Here is a 23,776-nt window from a genome sequence, read left to right on the forward strand (position 1 = left end):
CACCTGCCCGCCCGCCCGCCGCCGCCACCCGGTGCCACCCTGCTTCCAGACGCTCACCTTGGCGTTTGTGTTGGGTTTTCTCTTCCAACATCACGTGGTTATCTGGCTGTTCCTGGGTGTGTGGGGCTGTTGCTCATCTGCAACACGCTGGCGGGGTGGGGTCTGCAGCCACGGCCCCGCACCCTCCCAGCCTTGGGAAGTGGAGTTGTGGACTCCCAGACTACTGCCAAGTCGCCACCTGCCTCTGTCCAGAAGGCCTCATCTCTCTCATTAAGCACAGAAGCTCTGCCCAAACCCTCCGGGGAGCAGATTCTGGCCCCCCAGCCAGGCTGTGGCTCAGCCATCATCCCTGAAGTGTGGCCGGCTGTTGCCCTGAGGGAAGCCAAGGTGGCTTCGGGTCCCATGCTGCTCTGTGCATGCTGAGGACGTGGCTGGCTGCCGCATGCCGCATGCCACAGCCCCTGCCCTGCTGCCCTGCCCGGAAGGACCCTGGGACCCAGGCCTGTGTGCGCTCCAGGGGGCTTGGCCTGGGCCACCCACCCTGCTCCACCTATTCCTGCTTTGCTTTGATACCACGTCATCTCTCTCTCCTGGTCCCTGCGTCCTGTGCCTGGGCTTGGCTGACTTGGTACAGCACCCAGGTGTGGTTCCTGAAGCGACCTGTCTTATATTGCGGCAGGGGCCCACAGGGAACACCTGTTCCCCAGTGCCTGCTAGATCAGGCGACTCCTTCCAGCTGCCTGTGGCCCCTCTGCCTCAGCTGTCTGCCGGGGTCCACCCTGTGAATCTTACTAGCCCAGGCTGCTGCCGGCGACACCCAGCCACAGCTTCTCCCAGCCTGAAACCGACCCGTTTTCTAATAAGTTATTTAGACAGAATAGCACTCTGCATGACTTTAATTCTTGGGACAAAATGGTAGTTTGTACCTTCAGACACACACCGTGTGGTGCTAGCGTATGCACTGTTTCTGGCCCCATTTGATGGGGGTGGGTGGCCGGGTGGGTGGAGGGCTTCACAGTGAGATCTGGAGGGAGACCCTGACCTAGTGTAATCCCCCCACAAAGAATATTCCTGGCTTGTGAGGAAGCTGCAAGCTGCCCCTTGCAGCCCTGGTGCAGGACTGAGGGGACAGGGCATGTCCTACAGCCCTGGAGGGGACCCAGGCACTGCCAAGGGAAGTGGAGCAGGGCCTGTTGTCCCACCATGGCCAGCTCAGCTGACTTGAAGGTGGTTGGGCAGGGAGAGGACAGTAGAGCTGGCAGTGACCACTGGCCAGCTGAGCCTGTACCTGGCCTTATATGGGCAGGCCACCCAGACCCTTTTGTGTGGGGTTTGAAGGACTGGGGGAGTGACAGGCAGGGGGGCCATGGAGCTGGGTCCCTGACACCAAGGTCATATTCTTAGAAAGGCTTTTCAGGAGGGAATGGATTGGCCTCCCAGCCCATGCTTCAGGGGCCTTTTTGTTCTGTTAGCAGTTGAGGCATTTGCAGAGCACTGTACAGACCCCGCTGTCCCCTGTACATTCCTTCCTGGTGGCGCCCAGTCCCCCTTAGGGGTGGGAGTTTTGTAGACTGTACAGAAATTGGCACCCTATTTTCTTGCAGCTCTCAGATTTTGTTAATCTGGATTATACAGACAGACGTAAAGTGTTTTAGCAAAATGGAAAACAAACAGTCGTGCCTTCTTTTTCTGTTTGATTTGGTGTTGGCTTGGGCTGGTCTTAGTTGCTGGGGAGCCACTGGGGCTGCTGGCCAGTCTTAGGCCTGGGGCAGGGGCAAAGCTGTCTTAGGTGGCAGTGTCTGGTTGGTGGGCAGTTCTGACCAGCGAGGCTTCTCTCCCTGTGCCTTCAGAGCCTGCAGTCGTTGGGCCTGGGGGAATGGGGTGGGGCTGCCGGGTTCATAAATCGGGGAGCCTGGGTACAAGGGAACCCTTAGTTGACCTGGGGCTGCTCTTGGCAGGTCCCACTGCTGGGACTCAGAGGCCCTCCTGGCCTGCTGCCACCTCTCTGCCCCAGGGGATCTCTTGCCAGCCCTATAGCCCCTTGAGCCAAGGGAGGGACACTCTGCTGTCCTTTGCCACCCTTCTGTTGCTGCTGGGATTTGGCTAAGATGTCAAAAGCAGGTTGGCAGAGAGGGAAGGCGTTGGCCCTCACCAGGCTGACAGGCAAAACTCCTGTCCCTTGGAGCTGTAGGCTGGGTGTGCTGGTGCACCTTCCCACCCCAGCCCTCCATGTCTCTCCAGCTTGAGCATTCATTGCTCTGCAGTTGTGCACTGACATGAATTTTATATGTTTGTGGAAACTCTGCTGTGTCTTCTACCTCTATGGAGGCCCTTCCGGGCTTGCTGCCTGGTGTCTGGCATGGTTCCTCTGAGTTTACCAGCCCACTGCCCCCTCCCCAGGTCTCTGACCCCTTCGTGGCCTGGCAAAGTCCAAGGAGCCCAGCCTGGGGCGCCCAAGGTTTCTGTTGTTTGTTTTCAGGCCTCTTCTTGTGGAGTGGGAGGGTGGACAGGGGGGTGGTGTTCAGGTCATCAGAGTTTGCTAAGCCTGTGGTGCGGCCTGGGGAGCAGCTGCTGGGTGTCCCCTGGCAGCTCCCCTGCGGGTCCTGCATCCATGCAGCCAGCCCCTGTGGAGGTGGCCAGGAGGTTGGCACCCCTGTACTGAGGCCATCTCTGGTTGGCCCTTGAGTTCAGGGAGGTTGAGCCCTTGTGGCCATGGCAGCCTCTTCCCCCTCCTACACCTACTTTTGTGCCCAGTGGTTGAGATGTCAGCATATGGCAGGGCTGAGGGAGTGGACAGCTGGCCCTGGAAGAAGCAAACAGCAGCCCAGAGCACGAGGCCCTGCACTGTTCTTGTCCTGCTCTGGGTCCTTTCTCAGAGCAACTGGCATTCACACGCTCTGGAGGGGAGAAGAGCTTCCAGACTGCTGCCAGGACCTGGGGTGCTCTGAGCCAGGGGCCTAGCTTTGAGAGGCTTGATGCCTGTGCCACCTGTGGTGCCTGCCCCTGCCTGTGCTGTGTGGCCTGAGCCCATGCTCTCCCAGAGCTGGCTTTGGAGGCTGTGCACGTGGCCAGAGCTGTCCAGGCTTTGATGGTGTGTGGGTTTCTTGCGTCACAGGTGGCTCCCAGCCTGGTGGGGATGTATTGGCACCTGTGGGGCCACCTTGCTGTCAGTGCCTCAGGGGCAGCAGGCAGAGTGAGCCCCAGGCCCAGGGACTGTGCCTGCCTGTGGGTGCGTGCTGGTCTACTTGCTGTCTGCAGACTCCAGCGTGTGTGACAGGACTGGCCTTGGGCTCAGGCTGCCAAGGTTGAGTTCGGGGCTAGCCCAGGAATGATCTGCCTTGTGGTGCAATGTCCATGGCACATGGGCAGCACAGCTGGCCAGAGCTGCCCAGGCCTGGGTGGAGGCTGAGCCCCAATTTACCATCTTTGGATGTATTTTTTTAAAACAGCAATAATTAGCCATTTTAAGGAAGGGGTGTACCCACGTGTGCGTGTGTGTGCCTGTGTGAGCTCTGTGGATGTGTGCAAATGAGTGTATGTGTCTGTGTGTGAGCACCTGCACATATGCATGTGTGTGGACCCCCGCGTATATGAGCGTGCATGTGTACAAGTGCTGCACATGTGAACCTGTGTGCTTGTGGGAGAGCACTGCTGCCTGTAAACATAGGTTTGTCCCTGTGAGTGTGTGCAGGTGTCACGGCGGGGAGGGTATGGGGAGGCTTCTCACTCTGGGAGGTGCTCTGGCGAGAAGCAGGGTCCCGGGCTGCGGCGACTCCGTGTGTGTACCCCAGCCCTGCTGGATGCTGGAAGGGTGGTCAGCTCCAGTCCATGTCCGTGTTGGCCATGGCAGGGCAGGGGGCAGGACAGACCCTGGCTGGTCTTGGCTGGGGCGGGGACACGTCGTGGTGTGTTCCTGAAGCTGTATTGTGAGCCCAGGACAGGGTGGGTGTCCTGCGGCCCTGGGATGTGCCAAAGCAGCCCTGAGGGTCAGGTGCCGAGCCGAGTTCCCCGGAGACAGGCTGGGCCCGAGTGGGTGTGTGCCGGCCTGCGTGGCCCCCAATGCTGCTGTTTTTCAATAAAATCAGAGTTGAAGGAACCAGGCTCTGTGCTTTATTGAGACACCTCCTGGGCTGGAGACTTTGCCTCCCACCCAGGCCCTGTTCCCCTTCCTGGGCAGCTCAGCTGAGCTGACCCTGGAGCAGGTGGCAGCCAGGTGGCTCTGTGGGTCTCCCAGGTGCATCTGGGGAGTCTGGCCCTCTGCCTGTGGGGGTGGGACTGGGATGGAGCAAGAGCTGGAGCTGGGAGGGATTTGGCTCAGGCCCAGTGCACTTCTGAGCAGCCGACCAAGGGCTTTGGCTCCCCCAGGTTCGGGAAACCTAATTCCTGACACTTCTGAGACACCTCTGCCCCCACCAGGGAACCCCAGGCACCCAGCCACACTGCTCTGTTTTGGCCCTGGGGCAGAGGTACCATCAAGGCCAAGACCTGGACTTGGGTGCTGTTAGGGCCTTGGCCCCTCTCCCAGGCTCACAACCCCCACCAAGCAAGGCCTCCAGGTCTGGGTTCTTAGTTCCAGGGACGTGGGCACTCCTCAGTGGTTGGCTGTGCCGCAGGCCTGGCTCCTGCCTGCCCAGCATTCTGAAGGCTGCTGTGAGGTCTGGTTCCAAGCAGGTGGGTAGGGATGGAGTTTTACTGCCCACAGGTGGATGCCATGGGGTATGGAGGGTGCTGGGGACTGGCGTGGGCACAGACCCCTCCCCTGCAGACCCCTTGCTAGGTTACAGTTTGGTAGCAGAGGGATCCTGCACATTCCTTCACGGCCACTCGCTGTGTCAGGGTCAGGGGCTGCCCCTCAGCCAACAGGAGGCGTCCATGGCCTCCACAGGCTCGTGTAATAAACACCAAGTTCATCAGGGTAGCTCAGCTGGAACCAAGGCCAGGAGCTCTCCAGGTACCTCTTGTCCTGGATGGCAGCTCCCTGCCCGTGTGGTGCTGTGTGTGGCACACACAGAATGGGGCCTGGGCTGGATGTTCATCCAGGGCTGGGCTACCAGACTTAGGGTGCTCAACTCTAGCCAAGTGGTGGGGGGCTGTGGTCATGGCCCTCCCCAAGGACTCACACGGACCAGGAAGATGGCTTTGGAGGAGACATTTACTAGGGCAGATCCAGCCCTGTGCCCCTGCTGCAGCTCCCACACGGCCCGTTGATGACCTTGAAAGGCCTCACAATGGGCTGGTGGAAACCAGTTCTCTCCTCCCACCGTTGCCTGGGGCTACAGACAAAATGAAGGGGAAAAATGCACACTCCGGGGGTAGGTGCTGAGGAGCCCAGTGGAGGGCAGCTGTTGCCAGGACTCTGACTCTCATGACTCAGAGGAGCCCCTGGTCGGGGCCTCCTGCAGTGGGGCCAGGCATCCCCATGAGCGGCCGGTGCTCAGGCTCACCTTCAGGGGCACCTGTGGGCAGCAGGCAAGAATGAACCCCAGGTCGGGGCTACTGTGCCCAGGTGCCCATGGCCTGGCAGACAGCTGCAGACAGACATACACACATGCACAGACACACATCTGTGCAAGGACAGACACTACCCCCTCCCCCAATGGCCTCTTGCAAAGAGCAGGACTGCAGGGCTGCCAAGCAAGGGACCCTGGGGTGTGAGGTGTGTCCTGGGCCATCTGTACTCACTGTCCAGGGCCCTGCCCCTCTGGCTTAACCGGCCCTGGTTCTGAGCGGGCACTAGCTGTAGTCCCTTCCCTGCAGCCTCTGCCTCCCCAAAGGCTCCTGCTCCATGCTCTCCCAGGGGTGCGAGGGCCTCTGGGCTGCTGGGTGTCCCTCACCTGCAGCTGCAGCTCTGGGCTCCAAAGGTGCTGCAAGGACTCCATGGCCCTCCTGACCAGCACTGCAACAGGAAACAGCTGCTTGCAGCCTGCCTGGTCCCCAGATGATCATCCAAACCCTCTGCTCTAGGCCTCTATCCCCATGTAGCTCCCTGTCCCAGCCCAGGGTACTGCCTGAAGCCCCTTGGCTGTGCCCTCCCACCCCCAGCAACCAGTCCTCAGCTTCAGGTCTCCCTGGTTGGGGTGGGCTGGCCAGGGGTGGCAGGTGCCAGGCTCAGGCCATCAGGCTTAGGCTGGGAAAGAGTGCCAGGTGTGCCATCCCAGCCAGAGCAGATTCCTGTGACTACCAGGTGAAGTCTAGTGAGTCTGGTGGCCTGTCATGCCTGTGAGGGATGCTCCATGGCACTTGCCAGTCTTGGGGACCTGGCACAGTCTTCCCAGACCATCCTTCAGCCGTCCAGAGGAGGCACAGCCCTGGACTCTGGTGAGGCTCTGGAAGCAGTGGGTGCCTGTCTGGGCCTTCCAAGGTCCCCACATGGAGCTGGTGCTCTGTCTGCTTCAGAGGAAATGAAGGGAGGATATGAGGGGACTTCAATTTGGGATAGAAAAGCCCTGGGCTCCCAGGCGTACCTGCAAACTCTGGGATCTGTGAGTCCTCCACTTCAAACAGCAGCTCATCATGAATCTGGGCAACCAACCTGGAGGTGGACAGGCATTGCCTGGAGAGGCACTCTTAGCCAGGTGCCGAGGGCAGGTGGGAGTGGGGTATGGAGGGGTCAGGCTGAGCCCTGCTGCACAGGGTCACTTGCTGTCAAGGAGAGCCATCCCCAGGCCCCTGCTCTTGCCCGGAGGGTGGGGCTGACCATGCCACACTCTGAAGAGCCTGGAGGAGGCAGAAGGCCGCCCTTGGGGTGACATGGGGCCCACTGTGAAGGGTGAATATGCCTGGCATGGGGGGGCACCCTCATCTCAGTGCAGAAAAAGAGGATGGGGAGGCAATCTTTTAACAATTTGCTTTTGAGCCAGGTGTGGTGGCGCACACCTGCGATCCAAGCACTCAGGAGGCTGAGGCAGGAGAATCACCTGTGCTATACGTTGAGCTCAAGGTCAGCCTAAACTACATGAGATCCTGTCTCAAAAAAATTTTTTTTTTGCTTTTGAAGTCAAATTTAAAATTTGGAAAATATATCAACATTCAAAAGTGTAAAAGTTGAAAATCCTCCTAGTTTACCCCCACTCAGAGGGAGTATGCAGGTGGCCTAGCAGGACTGGACATGTGCGGTTTTCTGGTGACAGGCGCCTGTGTGGGGCTGCCTGGGCCCTGAGGGCAGCAATTATGACTCACCCCTCACCCTCACACCTGCTGTCTGGGCTCCCTCACCACACCACAAAACCGGGCTCGAGAGGGGAGGTGTGCGAAGGCTGCAGAGGGCAGTGGCCGTGGGTGTGTGATGAGCCAAGGCTGGTGCTGCCGCTCCAGCCCCAGGTGCCGAGCTCTACAGTAGCCTCCTGGCTCCATCCCTTTGAGCCCTTTGGGTTGGGTGGGGTGGAGGTGGAGCTGTGTCCTCAGCCACAGAGCACTGGGAGGGTCCCTCAGCTGGAGTGGATGGGATGTGCACCTCTAACTTCCAGGAAGGCTTACAGGGCTCCCTTCGATCATCACTGCTTTTTCTCTTTGCTTGGAAAATATTGTGATGGTCGGATCAGCTACCTCCACCATGGCCCTGAGAGAGGAAGGGCCAGAGAGCCAGAGGACTTCCGTACTGCTGTCCTGGGCTTCAGAAACAGTCAGCAGCACGGAGCCTGGCCTTCTCTTCTGGTGCTGGTGGCCGAGCACATGTCCTAAGGCCATGTGTAGGGACAGTGGCGTGGACCCTCCAGGCACCGGCAGGGAGGTGGGCGGTGGGAGGCGTGCCGTGTGCTCCTACAGCCTCTGGCCAGGGCACCTGCACTGCCTCCGAAGCCAGGCTACGGCAGGACACGGGCTGGGCACAGCACTTGTGCATTTTCTGAAACTAACTGGGGGGCTCTGGCAGAGCCTCTGGCTCCTGAGGGCTCCCTGTTCAGGGGCAGAGACCTCAGAAAGGTGCCTGTGAACCTCTCCAGATTTAGCAGACACAGTTTCACACGTCTTGAAATCACGCTGTGAAGTTCTGAGCTGCCAGTGTGGCAGACCTAAGAATAGGTGTGGCTGTTAGTCACTCACACATCACCCTCACAGTCACCAAGACGTCGCGCTCATGACTGGGACACCCTGGCTCCAGGATGGGAGCAGACTGCGCTGGCTTCCCTTCCCTTCCCTTCCCCAGAGAGGTTAGGGTTAGGGCACAGCCTGATCAGGCTGATGGAACATTCCAAAAGGGCTTCACCTGTCCTGCTTCTCAGGGCCCCAGCTGTGCAGAGCTTCCCTGAGCCCCCCGCCCCCGAGAGCATGCCTGTGTGACAGCCCTGCCCCAAACCCACTTCTGAGATGCTGTTGCTCAGGGCGGGGAGGACCTGGTCATGGCTGGGCTCTGCACGAGCTTGGACAAATTGCATCACTTGCATGGCTTAGTTTCCCCTGGTCTACACTCGGTGGAATCCAGTGGCTATTAGGCCTCTAAGTTAGAGCTGCCCTGCAACTCCAGACCTCACTTACAGCTCCGGACCAGTTTGGGAAGAAGTGAAGCCAGAAGTGACTTAGACAAGACCTACTTTGCAGCTGTGCCCAGACAGGACAGAAACCAGCCAGGCCACTCACATGGGAGAGGCCAGAACAGACGAAGAAGCTGTGGAGGTGGGCAGATGCGTGGATCTCAGGAACTAGTGAGGGAGGCAGAGCTCTGCACACCTGCTCCCACCCTGGCTCACCAGTGACAGCAGGACCGGGCATGGCTGGAGCCCCTTGTGGGGCTCGGTGGTGTCTGGGACGCCCTCCTCCCTGGCCCAGGTGGCTGCCCCCAAGTTTCTGCCCTGTGAGGACGGAGGGGTCAGCAGGGTGGGGTCAGGGGACAGCCGCCTGCCCTTGGGAGGCAAGGTACCACCTGCTCCTGCATGAAGCTGCCTAAATCACCAAGACAGGCTGAAAAGTCAGAAAGAACAGGGGAGGTGTTTGTATATGTGCTGCTGAAGTGAGCACAGGTGAGGTGTTTGAAGAAAGACTTTTTTTTTTTAGAGAAAGATGAACCCTTTTTTTTTAATACCTGGATCAAACTCAGGACCTTGTACTTACGAACCTCTGAGCTAAATCCCTGGCCCCAAACCATTTCTGACAAAGAAAACAATCAGACCTGAGCCCATAAAATAATATCAGAAGCCAAGAGAAACATATAGGCTTGGAGAGAAGACATCGGAGACCAAGAGGAGCTTGGCACCCACGGCAAAGGTCACCCCACAGCTCTGTGCAGAGAAGGCCAGCACGGTGGGAGGGCAGCTCCGACAGGGTCCCTCTCACGGGTCTGATGTGGGCTGGTGAAGCAAGGACAGCACCAGGAGGGGAGGCTGGCGAGGCTCGTTGACCCCTGCCACCCCAGTACTTGGGTGAGCCCTTGGGAGCAGAGGGGGCAGAGACAGACCGAGAGAGCTGTGCGGTGGGGTGGCACACCCAGCTGGGCCCCCGGCCGTCCACTGACCTGGCTGTCAGAGTGGAGGAAGCGGCAACTGCAGCGAAGATACGGATCATGGCCATCTTGCAGAGGTCAGCGGCGGAGCCTGGGGGCAGAGGGCTGTGTCGGCGTGGCTCCTGGGGCTCTCTCAGCTGTCCCTGCCCCTCGGCCCCTGCTGCAGACTCTGTCCCTGCTCTGGTGATGAGGCGCCTCTCCCCTCCAGGACCATCCCCAGGGCTTTGGATGAGTGGCCTCCCGGGTACTGGGCACCACGGGCCTTGACATGAGATGGAGCTGAGCTCCCGAAGACCGGGTTTTCCATGTGCAGGGACAGGGGTTGCCTCTGCACTTGCTGGAGATGACTGCACACTGAGCACTGGTCACACACGGGCGTGTGTCCCTAACCCTCCCTGGAGGAACTGCACGGTTGGCAGGCAGTGGTGGTGAGGCCCCAGGGAGTAGGGTAGGCGGCAGGCTGGGGTGTGGTACCTTGCACCATGAAGTTTACTGCCTGTCGCTCTGCTTGTGCCCTCAGCTGCGGGTCCCGTGCATGGATCCTCGGCAGGGGCCTTCTTCTACCCAGGATGGAGGCCACGTAGCCTGGGTCACAGGAAGGATAAGTGGACGGGGGTGGTGACAGACATGGCCAGCACGTGGTAGACAGCACCTTCCACATAGCCTCCTCACCACCCACTTGTCACCAGGAAGTGGGTGGTCACGGGGGCCAGGTGGCCCGCTGCAGTCACCCCAACACACGACACCCGATAGGAGTCGTTCGGGCCACATGAGGACTGTGTGGCTGCTGGTGTGTGGAGGGAAGAGGCTGGAGGTGAGCGCCAGTCTTCTCTGCCCCAGGGCAGGGCCCCGTGCCCAGCTGGGGGCTCAAACCATCTGGGCTCCCTTGGCGAACCTGGACAGCACGCTGCTCTGGCTGAGCATGTTCCTGAGCAGCGAGGACTTCTGTGCTCACCAAGTATGTAGGAGAAATAAACCTTCCCTGTGTCTGAGGACTGGGAAAATTCCCCATACACCCAACAATCATATACATTTGCAACGCGGGGATGGAACCAGGGCCTTGTGCCTGCCAGCCAAGTGCTCTATCCCTGAGCTACCCCAGCCCCATGCAATAATCCCAGAGCGACAGGTTCTGAGCCCCTACATGAAGCCATCTCTGTATGAAGCCTCACAGTGCCAGGCCCAGAGTGGCACTCCCAACATGGCGAGTTCCAGTCCTGCAGCTTCCTGGCAGTCAGTCAGTCTGTCCTCCCTCCCTCCAGTCCTTCCTTCCCTTCCCTCTTTTCTGGTACTGGAGATTGAACCCAGGCCTTTGCACTGAGCTACTCCCCCAGCACTTATATATTTTTATATTTTCAGACAGAATGTCACTAAAAGTTTAAATTCTCCAGGCTGGGCTCAAACTTGTGATCCTCCTGCTCAGTGAGGGCTGGAATTGCACACCCAGTTGGGCTCACCTGACCCCTTCTGCTCTCAGACCTACGCTCTTTGACCCTTCCTGACCTCTTGGTCTTGGCACAGGCCATCTCCTCGGTGAGGCTGTGGCTGGCAGCTGCCTGGGGCTGCTGCTCTCTGCTCTGGCCCTGCTTGATCCTTTCACACACAAGGTGCAAGTTGTGCGCTGTACCTGAGCATCTTCGCTCCCATGTAGGCTCTGTCTCTGTGGCTGGGCTATGCAGGTTTCTCTGGTGTGAGTGCAATACCAGACACAGGTGCCCAGCAAATGTGCAGATGAATTCAACGACTACTTTCATGCCTTACAGTCTCTGCTCGGTGTGTGACTGCCAAGCCAGAGCATGCACACTTCTCCCTTGGATATATAATGGCCCGTATCCCTTGATGAAAGTTAACTGCAAAGTGGGGAGACCCTCCCCGCAGCAGGGATGCCCCGGGACCATCCTGATGTCCACTCCACCTGTTAGCCATGGCTTGGGCAGCTACTTAATCTCAGAGAGACTTGTTTTATTCTGCTGAAAAATAGAGGTAGCAATATTACCCACTTCTTAGACGTGGTGAGAATTATGTGAGTCACTTTTAGGAAGGCATTTGGAATTGCGCCCAGCTACAGTTAGTGCTATGTGTCTGCACTGTGGGTGATTTCTGTCTACAGCACACGAGCGGCTCTTGGCTCTTGGCTCTTGTCGATTCTGGGTGCTATCACTAGGGCAACATTTCAAAACTGACAGTACTCGTACTTTTGCTGAGGGGCTCTTGGGCAGGAAATGTCCAGCTCTTGTGGGTAGATCTCTGGCAGGACAGCTGCCCTCCCCAGGTCTGGCTGTGGCCTGCTGGCCACTAGGGATGGAGACAATCGTGGTGCCCTCGTGCTTCACACAGCCAGCAAACAGGTGGGAGTGGGGGCTGGGGGCAGAGCTCAAGTGTGCTGAGGTCACGGGGCCACACTGGGGGCTGATGGTGTGTCCACTGGCAGGCCAGGGGCCAGTGGTGAGCCGCCCAGGTCCTCACAATCCCTGGAGGGTTTGGGACACCGTAGACTGCCAGGTGTCACCTGTACCCTCTGAGAGCCACGGAGAGTGATGTCCTCCAGGCCAGACCTCCAGCTGGTCTTCATTTGTCGCTGCCGAGAAAGTGCTGACTGGTGAATGCTCTCTCCTCACCAGTTATGAATCTTCTTTGTTGTTTACTTCATTAATTTCTGCCGCTCCATTGATTTCTTTCCTTCTTTCATTTGCTCCGCTGTTCTTTTCCAAATTATTTGTGTCAAATTCAACTCATTTATAGTCATGAATTTCTCTTGTTTAAAAGTATTCTTTTAAAAGTTGTTCTTTATTTTCAAGTAAAGCATCAGTGTGGCAAATTTTTTGACGAGATGTTTTGCTGACATTCTTTGTACCAAAATAAACAAATTAACTTATTAAGTTACTATTTCATTCCTTACAGTGATCTGCTTAACAACAACCGTTTGGAATGTATTATTGAAAGTGAATGCACACAATAAAAAGAAAATAGGGGCGCAAAGTGCAGAGGGATGAATCAAGCAGCTTAGCTTTATGCCTCGGGGGCAGACAGGATCTGAGACACAACAGCATCACTGAAAGAGCAGAGAAAGCACCTGGGAGGAGCTTGCAAACCTCGGGTAAGCTCCAGACACTCACAAAAAACCAAAACCAAAACCACCACCACAACAGAAAAAGCAGACGACACTGTTTATCAGTAGTTAACCTCGTCCAGAAGGACAATTTAAAAATCATGTACCATAAGTGCCAAGGAAGCTTCATTAACAGGTTTTTTTTGTCTTGTTTTGGTGCTGGAGAATGAACCAGGGCCTCAAGGATGCTAGACAAGTGCTCTGCCCCCTGCCTTTTTTCAGATGTTATCTTGAGAGGGTCTTCCAAGTTGCCCAGGTTGAACTTTGACTCCCTTGTCTTACCCTCCGTGTAGCCAAGGCCACAGGCATGCCTCACCATGTCTGGCTAAATCAAAGCTTTTGCTTTAAATACATGATTATGGCAGGCCCTATAGCAACAAGCTGTGACACTCTGAACTTGGTAACTTAAACTCGATATGGCTAATATAATATATGCTGTGTATTCCAGCTTCTTTCAGGTAGAGTGATAAGTAAGAAGGTTTAAATTACAGTTTAACTTCTGCTCACAAGAATGATGTCGTTATTCTAGTAATGGTGATGACACTCCATTATTGTAAATGCAGTTTGAATTATACTTGACTGATGAAATAATTCTCAGATACCAGTGGGTCCACAGACTATGTGCAAATTTTCAACAGAGCAGGTTTATAAAAGTACTTTCTGACTTCTATAAAAAATCATAGATGCACTTCCTAAAAGTGAATTAAAGTTAAAGGTGGGTGATACCAGCTCTTTTCCCTTTTATGTGATAAACTTGGTGAAGCATCAGTCCCCAAGGTACATTGGTTTCTGGACCAGACAGTTCACATGCTCTTTTTTCAAAGGCAGCATCACTGTCATTATTTCTAAAATTTTCTGTCCTTTTCCTGGAATGCCTTTTTATCTTAAATTACTTATGACTGTGATACATTTCCAAGTAAGTGGGTGGGTGGATGACCACACACACACATAGGTGGGTAGAACACTATCTTTGTAGCACCCCCTGGTCACAGATGCATTCTACCTGATATTCTCTGAAATCTCTTCAGGTTTCTTTTGCGACCAAACTGTAGAGATATTTTGTAAATGTACCACATGCCCTCTGCAGGAATACATCTGCTCCATTTTTGGGCCCAGGGTTCTGTCTGTCTCTGTTTAGCTGTGTGGCTGTCACCTGTTAGCCCCAGCTTGTCTGTTTTGTTGCTTTACTCGGAACCTACCTCTGGCCCTTCTTACCTGGTGCCTTCAGTCCGTTCTCCCCCACGGGAGCTGAGACTGGACCAGCCTCCACCCAGCTTTACACTGCCCACTCACCCCCATCCAAATGCAGAGCTAGGAGCCACAGCCACTGGGTGCTACAGGAAGAGAGGGATCAAGGGCTGCCACAGGCTTGGCTGTGCCTGTCTTACCTGAATGGTGACACTGAGCAATAGCTGCTTGGGCAAAGTCCTTGATTTTTTTGTATTTCTGCAGAAAACTCTCCAAAAACTCGGTGGCTTCCTGAACTGTAACTCCAAGGCAAGATGCAAGACGCTCCTTCCCTGTAGGAGTCAGAAAGATGCACGATCAGAGTCTATCCCTACCCACGACAAGTGAAGAGGTACTGAGAGTATGAGCCCCAGGGAGTGTGCAGGAGGCTTCTAGGATAATGAGGTGTCGAGGCCCAGCTGGCACCCCTGGTCTTTTCTTGCGAGTTAGGAGAGTGCTGCCTTTGGGCTTTACACAGTGGGTGCTGGGTGTCATCCACCTGGACAGGGCCTGTTAAACACTTAAGTTTTCAACTATGTTCACTGCCAGGTGCTGAAGGTGAAGCACAGATGAAGCAGACAGTGCCTCATCAGGGCTTGGCCAGCAGGAGACCTTACTGCAAAACTGAGGGAGGTGAGAGAGGGAACAGAGGAGGCAAATTTCCATGCCAAGTGATAGTAGCATGGCACTAAGAGTTCTAGTGCTTAAAATTTCTATTTTAGAAAACATGCTGTTGGTTCAGATCAATATTTTGCTCCTAGAAGATGCAGTGTCTTTGTGAAGGACTCAAAGAAGGGCCTCTGGCCCAGAACATGAGCCTCCTGCTTGCTGGGTATAGGGCTGGGACCACACAGGCTTGGGTCCAGTTCTAGCTCCTTTACCCATGGGAGGTTCTGTGTGGCTCTGAGAGAGTTGCCTGATCCACAGGAAACCCAGTTCCTCTCTTGTGAATTGGGAACAATAGTCCTCACACCACGGGCCAAAGCATGTGAGGTTCCAAGAGGTGCGTGGCTCCTTCTTGGTGTTTAATGTGGTCATTCCTGTTCCACCTTCCCCCTAAAAGAGTCAGGGGGAGCCTGTGTGGTCAGGCATGGGATCCTTGCCTGATGGGAGGAATAAGGGGAAGGCCCGGGGCTTCAGGGGATCCAATGTTAGAGGGAACCCCAGAGCTGCACTACTGGGAGACCATCAGCAGACTAGGGGAGGAGGGCTTGCTGTCTGCTACCAACCGTGGGCAAACTCCAGGCCACATTAGAGGCTACCTCAGGGATCTTCAGATAGGATGGCCTGGAGACCAGGACCCACAGGTGGCGATGTAAGGGTCTGTGAAGACAAGGAGACAAGTCTGTCCTCTCAGATCTGGTCCTCTCTTCAGCCAGGCAGTCCTGGCCTTAGCCGAAGCTTCAGTAGTTTTGGGTAGCAATAATGTTCAAGTCTTGGGATGGCGAGGGGCAGACATGAGCTTCCACTGTCCTGCCAGGAAGAGTGGAAAGTGGGATGTCCTGTTCTTCCATAGCTTATTTTGGCAGAGAGGGCTAAACTCCAGGATCCTTGGTCTTCATGCTTCAGCCTACCTAAGTACTCAACCATTTGACTAGAAATGAAACACCTCCAGGATTCCTTTCAAGGCTGAGTCAAGACAGTGAGATATCTTCTCCAGTAAGATATTATGCGTTTCACTACATTTTTCTGAAATAATCTATCTGACTATGTCTATCAAAGTCCAAACACCACCTCTCAGCTACAGAACTGCAACGGAAATATCCACAGGATTCCGAGAGGTGGCAAAACCCTCAGCCAGGTCAGCCAGATGGGACTTTGAGTCTTCTTCTTAGTCAAGTCTTTTCTCATCTCAATTTGCTGTTAACCCCATCTGGAGGATTTTAAACTTCAGATATTGTAGTTTTCAGTTTTAATATTTCCATTGGCTCTATTTTTATTTGTGGTGGTTTTCTTTCCCTTTATGGTAAGTGTATTTTCCTTTTCATCCTCAAGCAGTTCTGAAACTATCTGCTGATTCCAATGTTGAGGTCATCTCAGGATCTGCTTCTGTGACTGCCTCTTCTCTTGAGTATGGCAGCTGGCCTGATTGTTTCTACATTTAGGAATTCTTGATTGTATTTTGGGCATTGTGGATATGTTACAGAAACTTCGGATTTTGTTGGATTCTTTCAGTGAGTACTGATTTTCTTTTTTCTTTTTTTTTCTTTCTTTCTTTCTTTCTTTCTTTCTTTCTTTCTTTCTTTCTTTCTTTCTTTTTTTTTTTTTTTTTTGGTACCAGGGATCGAACTTGGGTCCTTGCACTTACAAGGCAGGTGGCAGAACCACTGAGCAAAATCCCTGGCCATGATTTATTTCTGAGGGCAATTAATTTTACTAACATCTTCATACTCTGTCTCCCCGTAGTAGACAGCTGCTGAAATCTCACACCAGCTCTTGTGGCCCGAGCTGGACTATTCAGACTCTGCCCCACTCATGCAGTTAGGAGCCAGAATTTAGGTTATTCCTCTGGCTCTCTTCTCTCTGGAATTTCTCTCTTCATAGTTCAGGTTTCCTAGCTGCCCTAGACTCTGTCCTCTGGCCCTAGCTCATGAGATTGTGGGTTTCTGAGTTCTCACCCCTGCAGCATAGACTGAGTCTTGCCTTCAGGTGCAGAGCTGTAATGGGAACTCAGCATTGACCATTTTTGCAAGTGTTAATCAACTTATTTTCTCTTTGTTTTTGGGTACCTTCCAATGCTCCTAGGTAGGTTTTTTTTTTTCATAGTTTATAGTTGATATCTGTGGGAGAGTTGGTCTGATGGGAGCCCCTTGGTCATTATAAGAATTATACCTCTCCCAAATATTTATGACCAAAAGTGAGTTCTTTTTCTTTTTGGGGCACCTTCCAGAAGCTTAATTTTACTGGTCAGCTTCTTCATTGCTGGGACCAAATGCTCTATATCCACAGCTTCAAGGAGGGAAAGTTTATTTGGCTCATGGTTTCAGAAGGTTCAGTCCATAGTTTGCAGGCTTCAAATCAGGAACATCATAGTGGAAGGAAATGGTAGAGGAATGTTGCTCATGGCAGCTGGGAAGCAGAGTGGGTTGGAAAGAGCACCAGAGAAGAAAGGACTAGAAATCAGATAGAGCACCCAAGGTCAGATCTCTATGGCCCATCCAGACACACCCAGAAGCATGCTTCACTAGTCTGCTAGGGTCTCCTAATACAGTCAACTTGGCAATCGTAATTAGTGTTCATGCTTATATCCTTTGTGCATGTGTATACACGTGTATGCATACAGAGGACAGTGATATTGATTATGCCCAGAGCAGACTGTGAAGAGTTAATGCCACAGATGGCTGTTTATAGAAGCACGTCTGGCTGAAGCCTACATGCTGAGGTCAGAGCAACTCACACCCAAATTCAGTTCCCACAACTAAAACCTTCAGACTAGAAGGACAATGTTCTAATAACAATCATATATTTTGTCTATTTTGTTCCTAATTTGAGAATGCTTGTCCTTTATGAGCCTTGCTTATATTAATTTCCACAGAAACCACACATTGCCTTTACCTGAATTGACTGCCAATAAAAATGAGTGCCTGGGACTGTGCAGCGCCTTTGTTGGTTGCACCGGCATTGGTTGTCCTGGTCCCGCTTTCTTTCTCTTAGTTCTGTCTCTCGGTGTATTTTCTTCTCAAGCCTGCATTGTGTACTGGGCAGGCAGGGACTGGAGCCTGGCTGCAGGGTGTCCAGCATATGCATGCTTGTGCGCATATCCTAGAGTTAACTTTGGGTGGATATCCTCAGTCTCCTTTCTCCAAGTGCCACCCTATCCATACTGCTCAGTTTGTACTCTCAGTTCTGTCTCTAGGGCTGAGCAAACGCCTCGACCACAGTCAGCCCCAGGAATGACAGACCTGCACAGTCCAGGTGTCACTGCTCTAGGCAGCCTTCTGGCCCTCTGTGTGTGCGGGATGTGATCCTCAGGCTCCTTGCTCACCAGATGCGATAGTGGGCTCAGTCTTGTGTCTCTCTGGACAGAGGTGAGCCCCTTGGGAGTGAGCCCTAAGCCCTCATCCACAGGCCTCCTGGTGCAGGGCACATGCTCAGCAAACACTGCGGATGGCATGACTGGACATGGAGCATGCTGAGGAAGTGTTGGCAAGACTCAGTGTTAGAGCAACTCTAAGAAAGAAGGGGCTTAGGCAGCTCAGGGTGGAGCAGGATTCGTGAGCTGGGGAGGTGCCTGGTACGTAGGCAGATGCTGAATTCAGCCACCTGCAGGAAGGGATGTGAGCTTCAAGCCAGCCTGGGGTCAAGGTCCAGGCAACACATAAGCTGCATGAGTCTGAAGTGCTGCGGGTCCAGGCCAGCTCCATGGCTTGCAGGGGCCACGCACAGCACCCACATCTCTTTGAAGCAACTTCTTGGCTTGTCTCACTACAGGTCCTCACAGAGGTTTAGGAACTATTTTCCCAAGACAGTGGTGGCCCAGCCTCCCTGTCAGTAGTGTTCAGGGCACTCAGCTGTTTCCCTGAAAAGGCACGGTGCACACCATCCAGAGCTGCCTGGCCACTGTCTTGGCATTGACTTTCTTGAGGGTCCCCAGCAGCCCAGGAACCTGGCAAGTTCCCTTGCATCCTTCACCCAGCTCATCCACAGGTTCTGGTCTCAAACAAGGGAGAATAAGGCACAGCCCCAGCCAGGCACAGACACGTGCTAATTCAGGCTGCCAGGAGGGCAGAACAATGTGGATAGCAGAGACAGAGGCTTAGGGTAGGCGCTTCTGTCACCATCAAGGCTAAAAGCAGCCAAATTACCATCTTCACTGGCATCACAGCTAATGACTCACTGCTTATTTACACAGAAGCTCTTTTCCTCTCCAGAAAACAAAGTGAATGCTGCAGAAGGAGCCCATCAGATAGCTGGGAGGCCACCTTTCTCTAAGGAGCAGGGCTGTGGAGTGGACAGGCAATGGTTCTCCTGGGCACAGCCTGCTCATAGTGGGCATTCACATGCTCACTCTGGGTTGCCCCTTTCTTCCAAGTGGGTTTGAGGGGCCAGTTCAGGTTGGGGTTAGGGGGAGACCCAAGGAAGCTGCTGAGCCTCTTAGGGCATTTACGGACTTAGCACAGCTTTGATGATGGCAGAAGAGAGATGTGAATTAACTGGCAGGTGGGGCCCCAGCATTTACTGAGGAAGAGATGGGCAGGCAAGTGGAGACCTTCATATGAGCCCATGCCTCAGGAGATGATGGTTGGGACTCAGAGCCTGCAGGGCCTGCAGAGCCAGTGCCCATGGCATGTCTGGAACAGGATGTAAGTGTCAAGACCTAATCTACCTGGGCAGACGGCTTTCTTCTCCCAGCCCAGAGACCCAGGAAGGTTCAGGCAGAGGGAGGAAATGGACCAGGTGACTGAGGACAGTCACCAGTGTCCCCACTGTCCCTGCTGAGCTCAGCTTCTGATCTGTCTCCAGACCCTGTACCCACAATCAGAATGTTCTCAGACTGTGTGCCTCCTCTGGCAGGTGTGAGCAGAGCAGACAGGTCCTGCCACCCATACTGAGCAGGTGAGCTGCCAGGCTGGGGACCGCAGACCAGAGGGAAGCACACACAGCAGGAAGTGGGTTCTTCCCTAGGCCAATCTCACACGGGGTCCTAGCCCCAGTCAGCATCCTGATAGCAGCCTGCAGGGGATGACCTGCCTGCTTCCACAGAATCTGTGAGGTAGTGAATGAATGTTGTTTTAAATCCTGAAGTGTGTGGCAATTTGAATGGGTAACGAACACTGGTGGGAGACGGTTGAGAGGGGAGTTTTGGATGCAGATCTGACACAAACAAGGAGCTCTGTGCACATGCACGAAGGTATTCTGAGAGGAAAGGGGAGAACAAGCTCTGGGAAAGGCCCTCAAGATGTACCCCAGGGCACTGTGGTTATGGGGACTGCATGGTACTGTCTTCTCAGGCCACTGTGTGTTTGCCCTAAGGCTCACGCGGGAGGCTGTGCAGTTCTGCTGGAATGTCCAGAGGCCTCTAGGGCAGGGAGGTGAAACTTCTTCTCAGGGCCTATGTACAAGCTTCACAGCTCCAAGATACACCACCAAAGAGACAAGGTGGTCACTGGGGCCTGTGACAGCAGACAGACCGCTCCACCAAAAGAGGCAGTCGGGCCCTACATAGGCACAGCCAGTTCAGTCAGGGAGAGAAGGGAAGGAAGGGAGAGTAGAAGGGGTAGAGGGTGCTTTGCCTGGGTCCTGGGGAGGGGGAAGGGGAGGAATGTGGGGAAGAGGAGGTGATGGTGGCCCAGGCTGCTGGCTTCCAGCTCCACAGCCTGGCCCATCTCTGCCCCTGAGGCTGGACCCCCTTCTGGAAGGATGAGGCACAGAAGGAGGAAATGATGCCTTCTGTAGGGGTTGACCCTGGCTGTGTAGCCTACCTGGAGAGCTATGCCCCAAGGGAGAGGCACATGAGCTGGGAAGCAGTCAAGACAGAGTCCATCTTGAGGGCTTAACACTGCCAGGCCTGGTGCCTCTGAGTGGTGCCTGGGATAGTGGTGTGATGTGGGGTGGGACCTGGTCATCCTGAGAGAGTTGCCCATGACACAGAGAGTTGGAGGTGAGAAGTGGCCTGACTAGTGCCTGGTGACACAAATTTCCCCAGAGTGCTTAGGCAGTAACACCCAGTACTCGGTGCTTTCTCTGCAGCATGGCCACACTTAAACACAAGCCCATAGCCATTCAGCTGATAGGTGACCCCAAGACCTCAGCCCTCAGCCCCAAGACCACAGTCCTCACCTGCTCCGTAGACCACTGAGTACACCACCTTCTTGGTCTGCTCTCTGTCTGCGGGCATCACGTGTTCCATGGGGATGTTCTTCCTGCAGGGAAAGATAGCATCATTAGACACAGTTGGCCCAGTCTGCAGAGGGGACAGTGCGTCTGAGTCCTGTGGTCCTGCTGTGCTTCCTAGGGGCTCCTCACTGTCTGGAGCCAGAGATAATGTGTTGTCACTTGGATGGAGAGACAAGGGATAACCGCAGTGCCCTGTGGCTCTGGGGCCTGTCAGACACTGGTGGTAAAGGCAGCCCCATGTTCTGTGTGTCACAAATCAAAGCTGAAAACTGCCTGTGCTGATGAACATCCACTCAATGCCAGCAGACCTGTACCCATGCTGGGATGACCTTGTGCCAGAGGGGTGAGCCGGCTTCTGGTCTTTCCGGGACAAGCAGCCTCTGTCTCCAGCCTTAACCTTACCGCAGGCAGTGAGGGTGACTGCATTCTGACAGAATGAGGACCGACTGAATCGGAACCACAACAGTATCCAAAGAACACAACTGAGACAGCTGAAAAGCAGAGGGCACTGCAAATGCCACCAAGTCATTCCTGGTTGCCTATCACCCCCCCCCAACACCACCAGAACAGTCCTGTGTCTGGACCCTGCCTCCTGCTGGCCACATTTGCAAACATCCTTAGCATCTATGTCAGGGCTCTCCACTGGGCTAGGCACACAGTGTCAGGAACTGACAGAAACAAGAAAGCTCTCCCAGTCTCTGCGATTGGCTCTGTGTGCATACAGAGGTGGGCTACTCAATTTTTTAGTCAACTCTACTTTAACTTTCACCTCCTTCATGCACTGAGCCTTGAGACAGCCCTAGGTGAAAATTCAAAGTCTTCTTAGGTCTTTTCTGAGCATGGAAGTGTCCCTGGGCATGCATAAGGTTTTCTAGATTTCCTTGTAGACATGGGTGCTTTTGAATCTCTGAGGTTTTTCCTCCTCGGCTTTCATTGCTCTGTTGTTTGCTTCAGCCATAATCTTTTTGCCTGAGGTGAATGCAGACTGTTGGTCTTTTGACATTTTTTAGCAGGTCTGTGTTGTCCTTCAGGCAACCCCAGACAAGTGAGAATGGACACACATGCTGCTCTGTGAAGGAGGCTGCTCTGCTCTCTGTGGAACCAGTGACAGAGCCACCACAGTGGGGCTGAGTGGGGCGAGCAAACACACACACAGCTCCACTACCTCTCTTAAGGTGCCTTTTTTTGACTCAGCATTTGCTTGCCATGGCAAACCTTGTTCATTCTCCAGAGCTCTAGGAAAGTTGGTTCTGGGAACTTGGGTTGACCTGGGGGTTTCTGTAGGCGATGGGCCTGTGGCCTGCAGAGCTGCATCCTTCTCCGTTTTCATGGGTATCTTGAACATCACCACCGTTCACCATCTGATTTCTAAGTACCAAAGCATCTCTCATTTTCCCCTTTCCTACTGTGCTGTGATTTTGCCCAATTGTTTATGTCACCTTAAATTTGGTTTTGCTAAGAGTTGTATTTAGAGAGGAAGCAAAGCGTCAAAATGTATCCAGGCTGAGAACAAACACATTCTAGCTCCTCTATCAGACTCCCTACCCAATCTATACCTTCACTTTGGAAATTCCATAGTGCTCTAAACCTGTGGATACATTCGCTCAGAAATCTCTGACCCCAAACCCGCCAACCAACCAACCAGAAGCGTTTTCACTGGGACCCTTCAGGGCCACCTGCAGTAAGAGCAGTCTCTCTAGTGACAGTGTGGGAAGGAGGGGCCATCTGGAGCAGGATGTGTCTCCCCCACCATAGATGACCCCGACCTAGCCTGAATGCAATGTCCTGGGCTGGACCACTGTCTGAGGAAGCAGCATTAAAACCTCCCAGAACCTGCTTCACAGAGAACCAGACTGTGATCGATCCAAATAACCAGGTACGTAGACATCGTGGATATGCATTGAACAGTACATTCTGATGGCAGAGAATGAATGTTCTTCTCAGTGTGTAGCACACTACTCATAATAAGTGATCTTATATTAAGATAACACAGAAAACGTCAAAATTTTGTATAAAGTAGAGCTATTAAAATAACATTTTCTGGTCACAGTACAATAAAATTAGAAATTAAAAAACAAAAAAGAGCCCTTCCATCAGGAAGTAAACCACAACAAATGCAACAAAAACTAAAACACTTCTATCGACATCTTTTGTGTGAGGGGAAATACAAACCACGATCACATAGTTTCCAATGAAAACATTATATATCAATACCAAGGGATTACATATAAAGCAGTGAGGAAGTTTCATAGCCCAAAATTTCTCTATTAATAAAAACAAGAATAAGTTTACATTTTTAATTTTAAAAGGAAAGAAAAGATCCAGGAAGTAAATTGAAAGAATGTTAAAGGAAGGGAATGATAAAACTTGAATAAAGATAGGGGTAGAAATTAATGAAACACAAAACAGAAAAACAGTAGATCAAATTAATAAATGAAAATTCTGGTTCTTATACAAAACAAGACAAGCCATTAGCTAATTTCATAAAAAACGAGAGAGCATAAATATAAAAACCATGAAACAACAAAGAAAAGTAATTAATGTTATGGAAGAAATTTTTAAAAATAATAAACCTAAAATCATTTTGTGCCACTCTGTGGAGTAAATTTGAAATCCTAGATTAGATGCACAGAGCCTTAGGAAAGTACATTATAAAAATTGACCGCAGCCAGCTGAAAGTTAAGAATATTAATATATAGAGAAAATGTTTAAGGAACCACCCCATAAAACACCAGATCAGATGGCTTTACAGGAGATTCTTGGAGTCTAGACAGAGCCTATGCTGCAGAGATTATTTCAGAGCCTAAGCAATGAAGGAAACATCCAAATTTCTCTTATTAATCAAGCATAACAATTGTACCTAAACATGCTCAGACAGGATAGAGGAAATATAATACAGACCATGAAGGTGTGAAAGATTGAAAGGTTCTAAGAAAACAGCATCCTCTGGGAAGTGGAAAAGTACTAAAGTCTATTGGACTGCAATGCATAAATGATTCATGATATACTCTGTAGAGCAATCATTAATAGACATGAAAAATACAGATAGTTTGGTGTACCACTGCAATCACAGCACTTACAGGCAGTTACAGAGGCTGAGGCAGGAGGGTTGCAAGTTTGAGTCTTGTCTTTTTTCTTTTCTTTTTTTTTTTTTTTTTTTTTTTTTTTTT

At 52.9% G+C, this 23,776-nt stretch overlaps 1 protein-coding gene across 7 annotated transcripts in view; it reads right to left on the reverse strand.

Moving 5' to 3' along the window:
• Positions 1-5,097: 5,097 nt before the first annotated feature.
• Positions 5,098-23,776, reverse strand: part of Poln (DNA polymerase nu) — a 125,408-nt gene continuing 106,729 nt past the window's right edge. Inside the window, exons 19-25 of one of the 7 annotated variants that reach the window (XM_019210319.2) lie at positions 20,550-20,632; positions 13,931-14,062; positions 9,908-10,018; positions 9,446-9,524; positions 6,465-6,532; positions 5,835-5,896; positions 5,099-5,456 (exon numbers count right to left, since the gene is read on the reverse strand). In XM_019210319.2, the coding sequence (XP_019065864.1) occupies positions 5,364-5,456; positions 5,835-5,896; positions 6,465-6,532; positions 9,446-9,524; positions 9,908-10,018; positions 13,931-14,062; positions 20,550-20,632 (628 nt within the window). In that variant the 3' untranslated portion in view covers positions 5,099-5,363. The other 6 variants (XM_019210322.2, XM_033758849.1, XM_019210321.2 and 3 more) reach the window with 6 other exon arrangements.

Source organism: Fukomys damarensis, unplaced genomic scaffold (genome assembly GCF_012274545.1).
Source record: "Fukomys damarensis isolate Sample0158 unplaced genomic scaffold, DMR_v1.0_HiC HiC_scaffold_35, whole genome shotgun sequence".
NCBI lineage: Eukaryota > Metazoa > Chordata > Mammalia > Rodentia > Bathyergidae > Fukomys > Fukomys damarensis.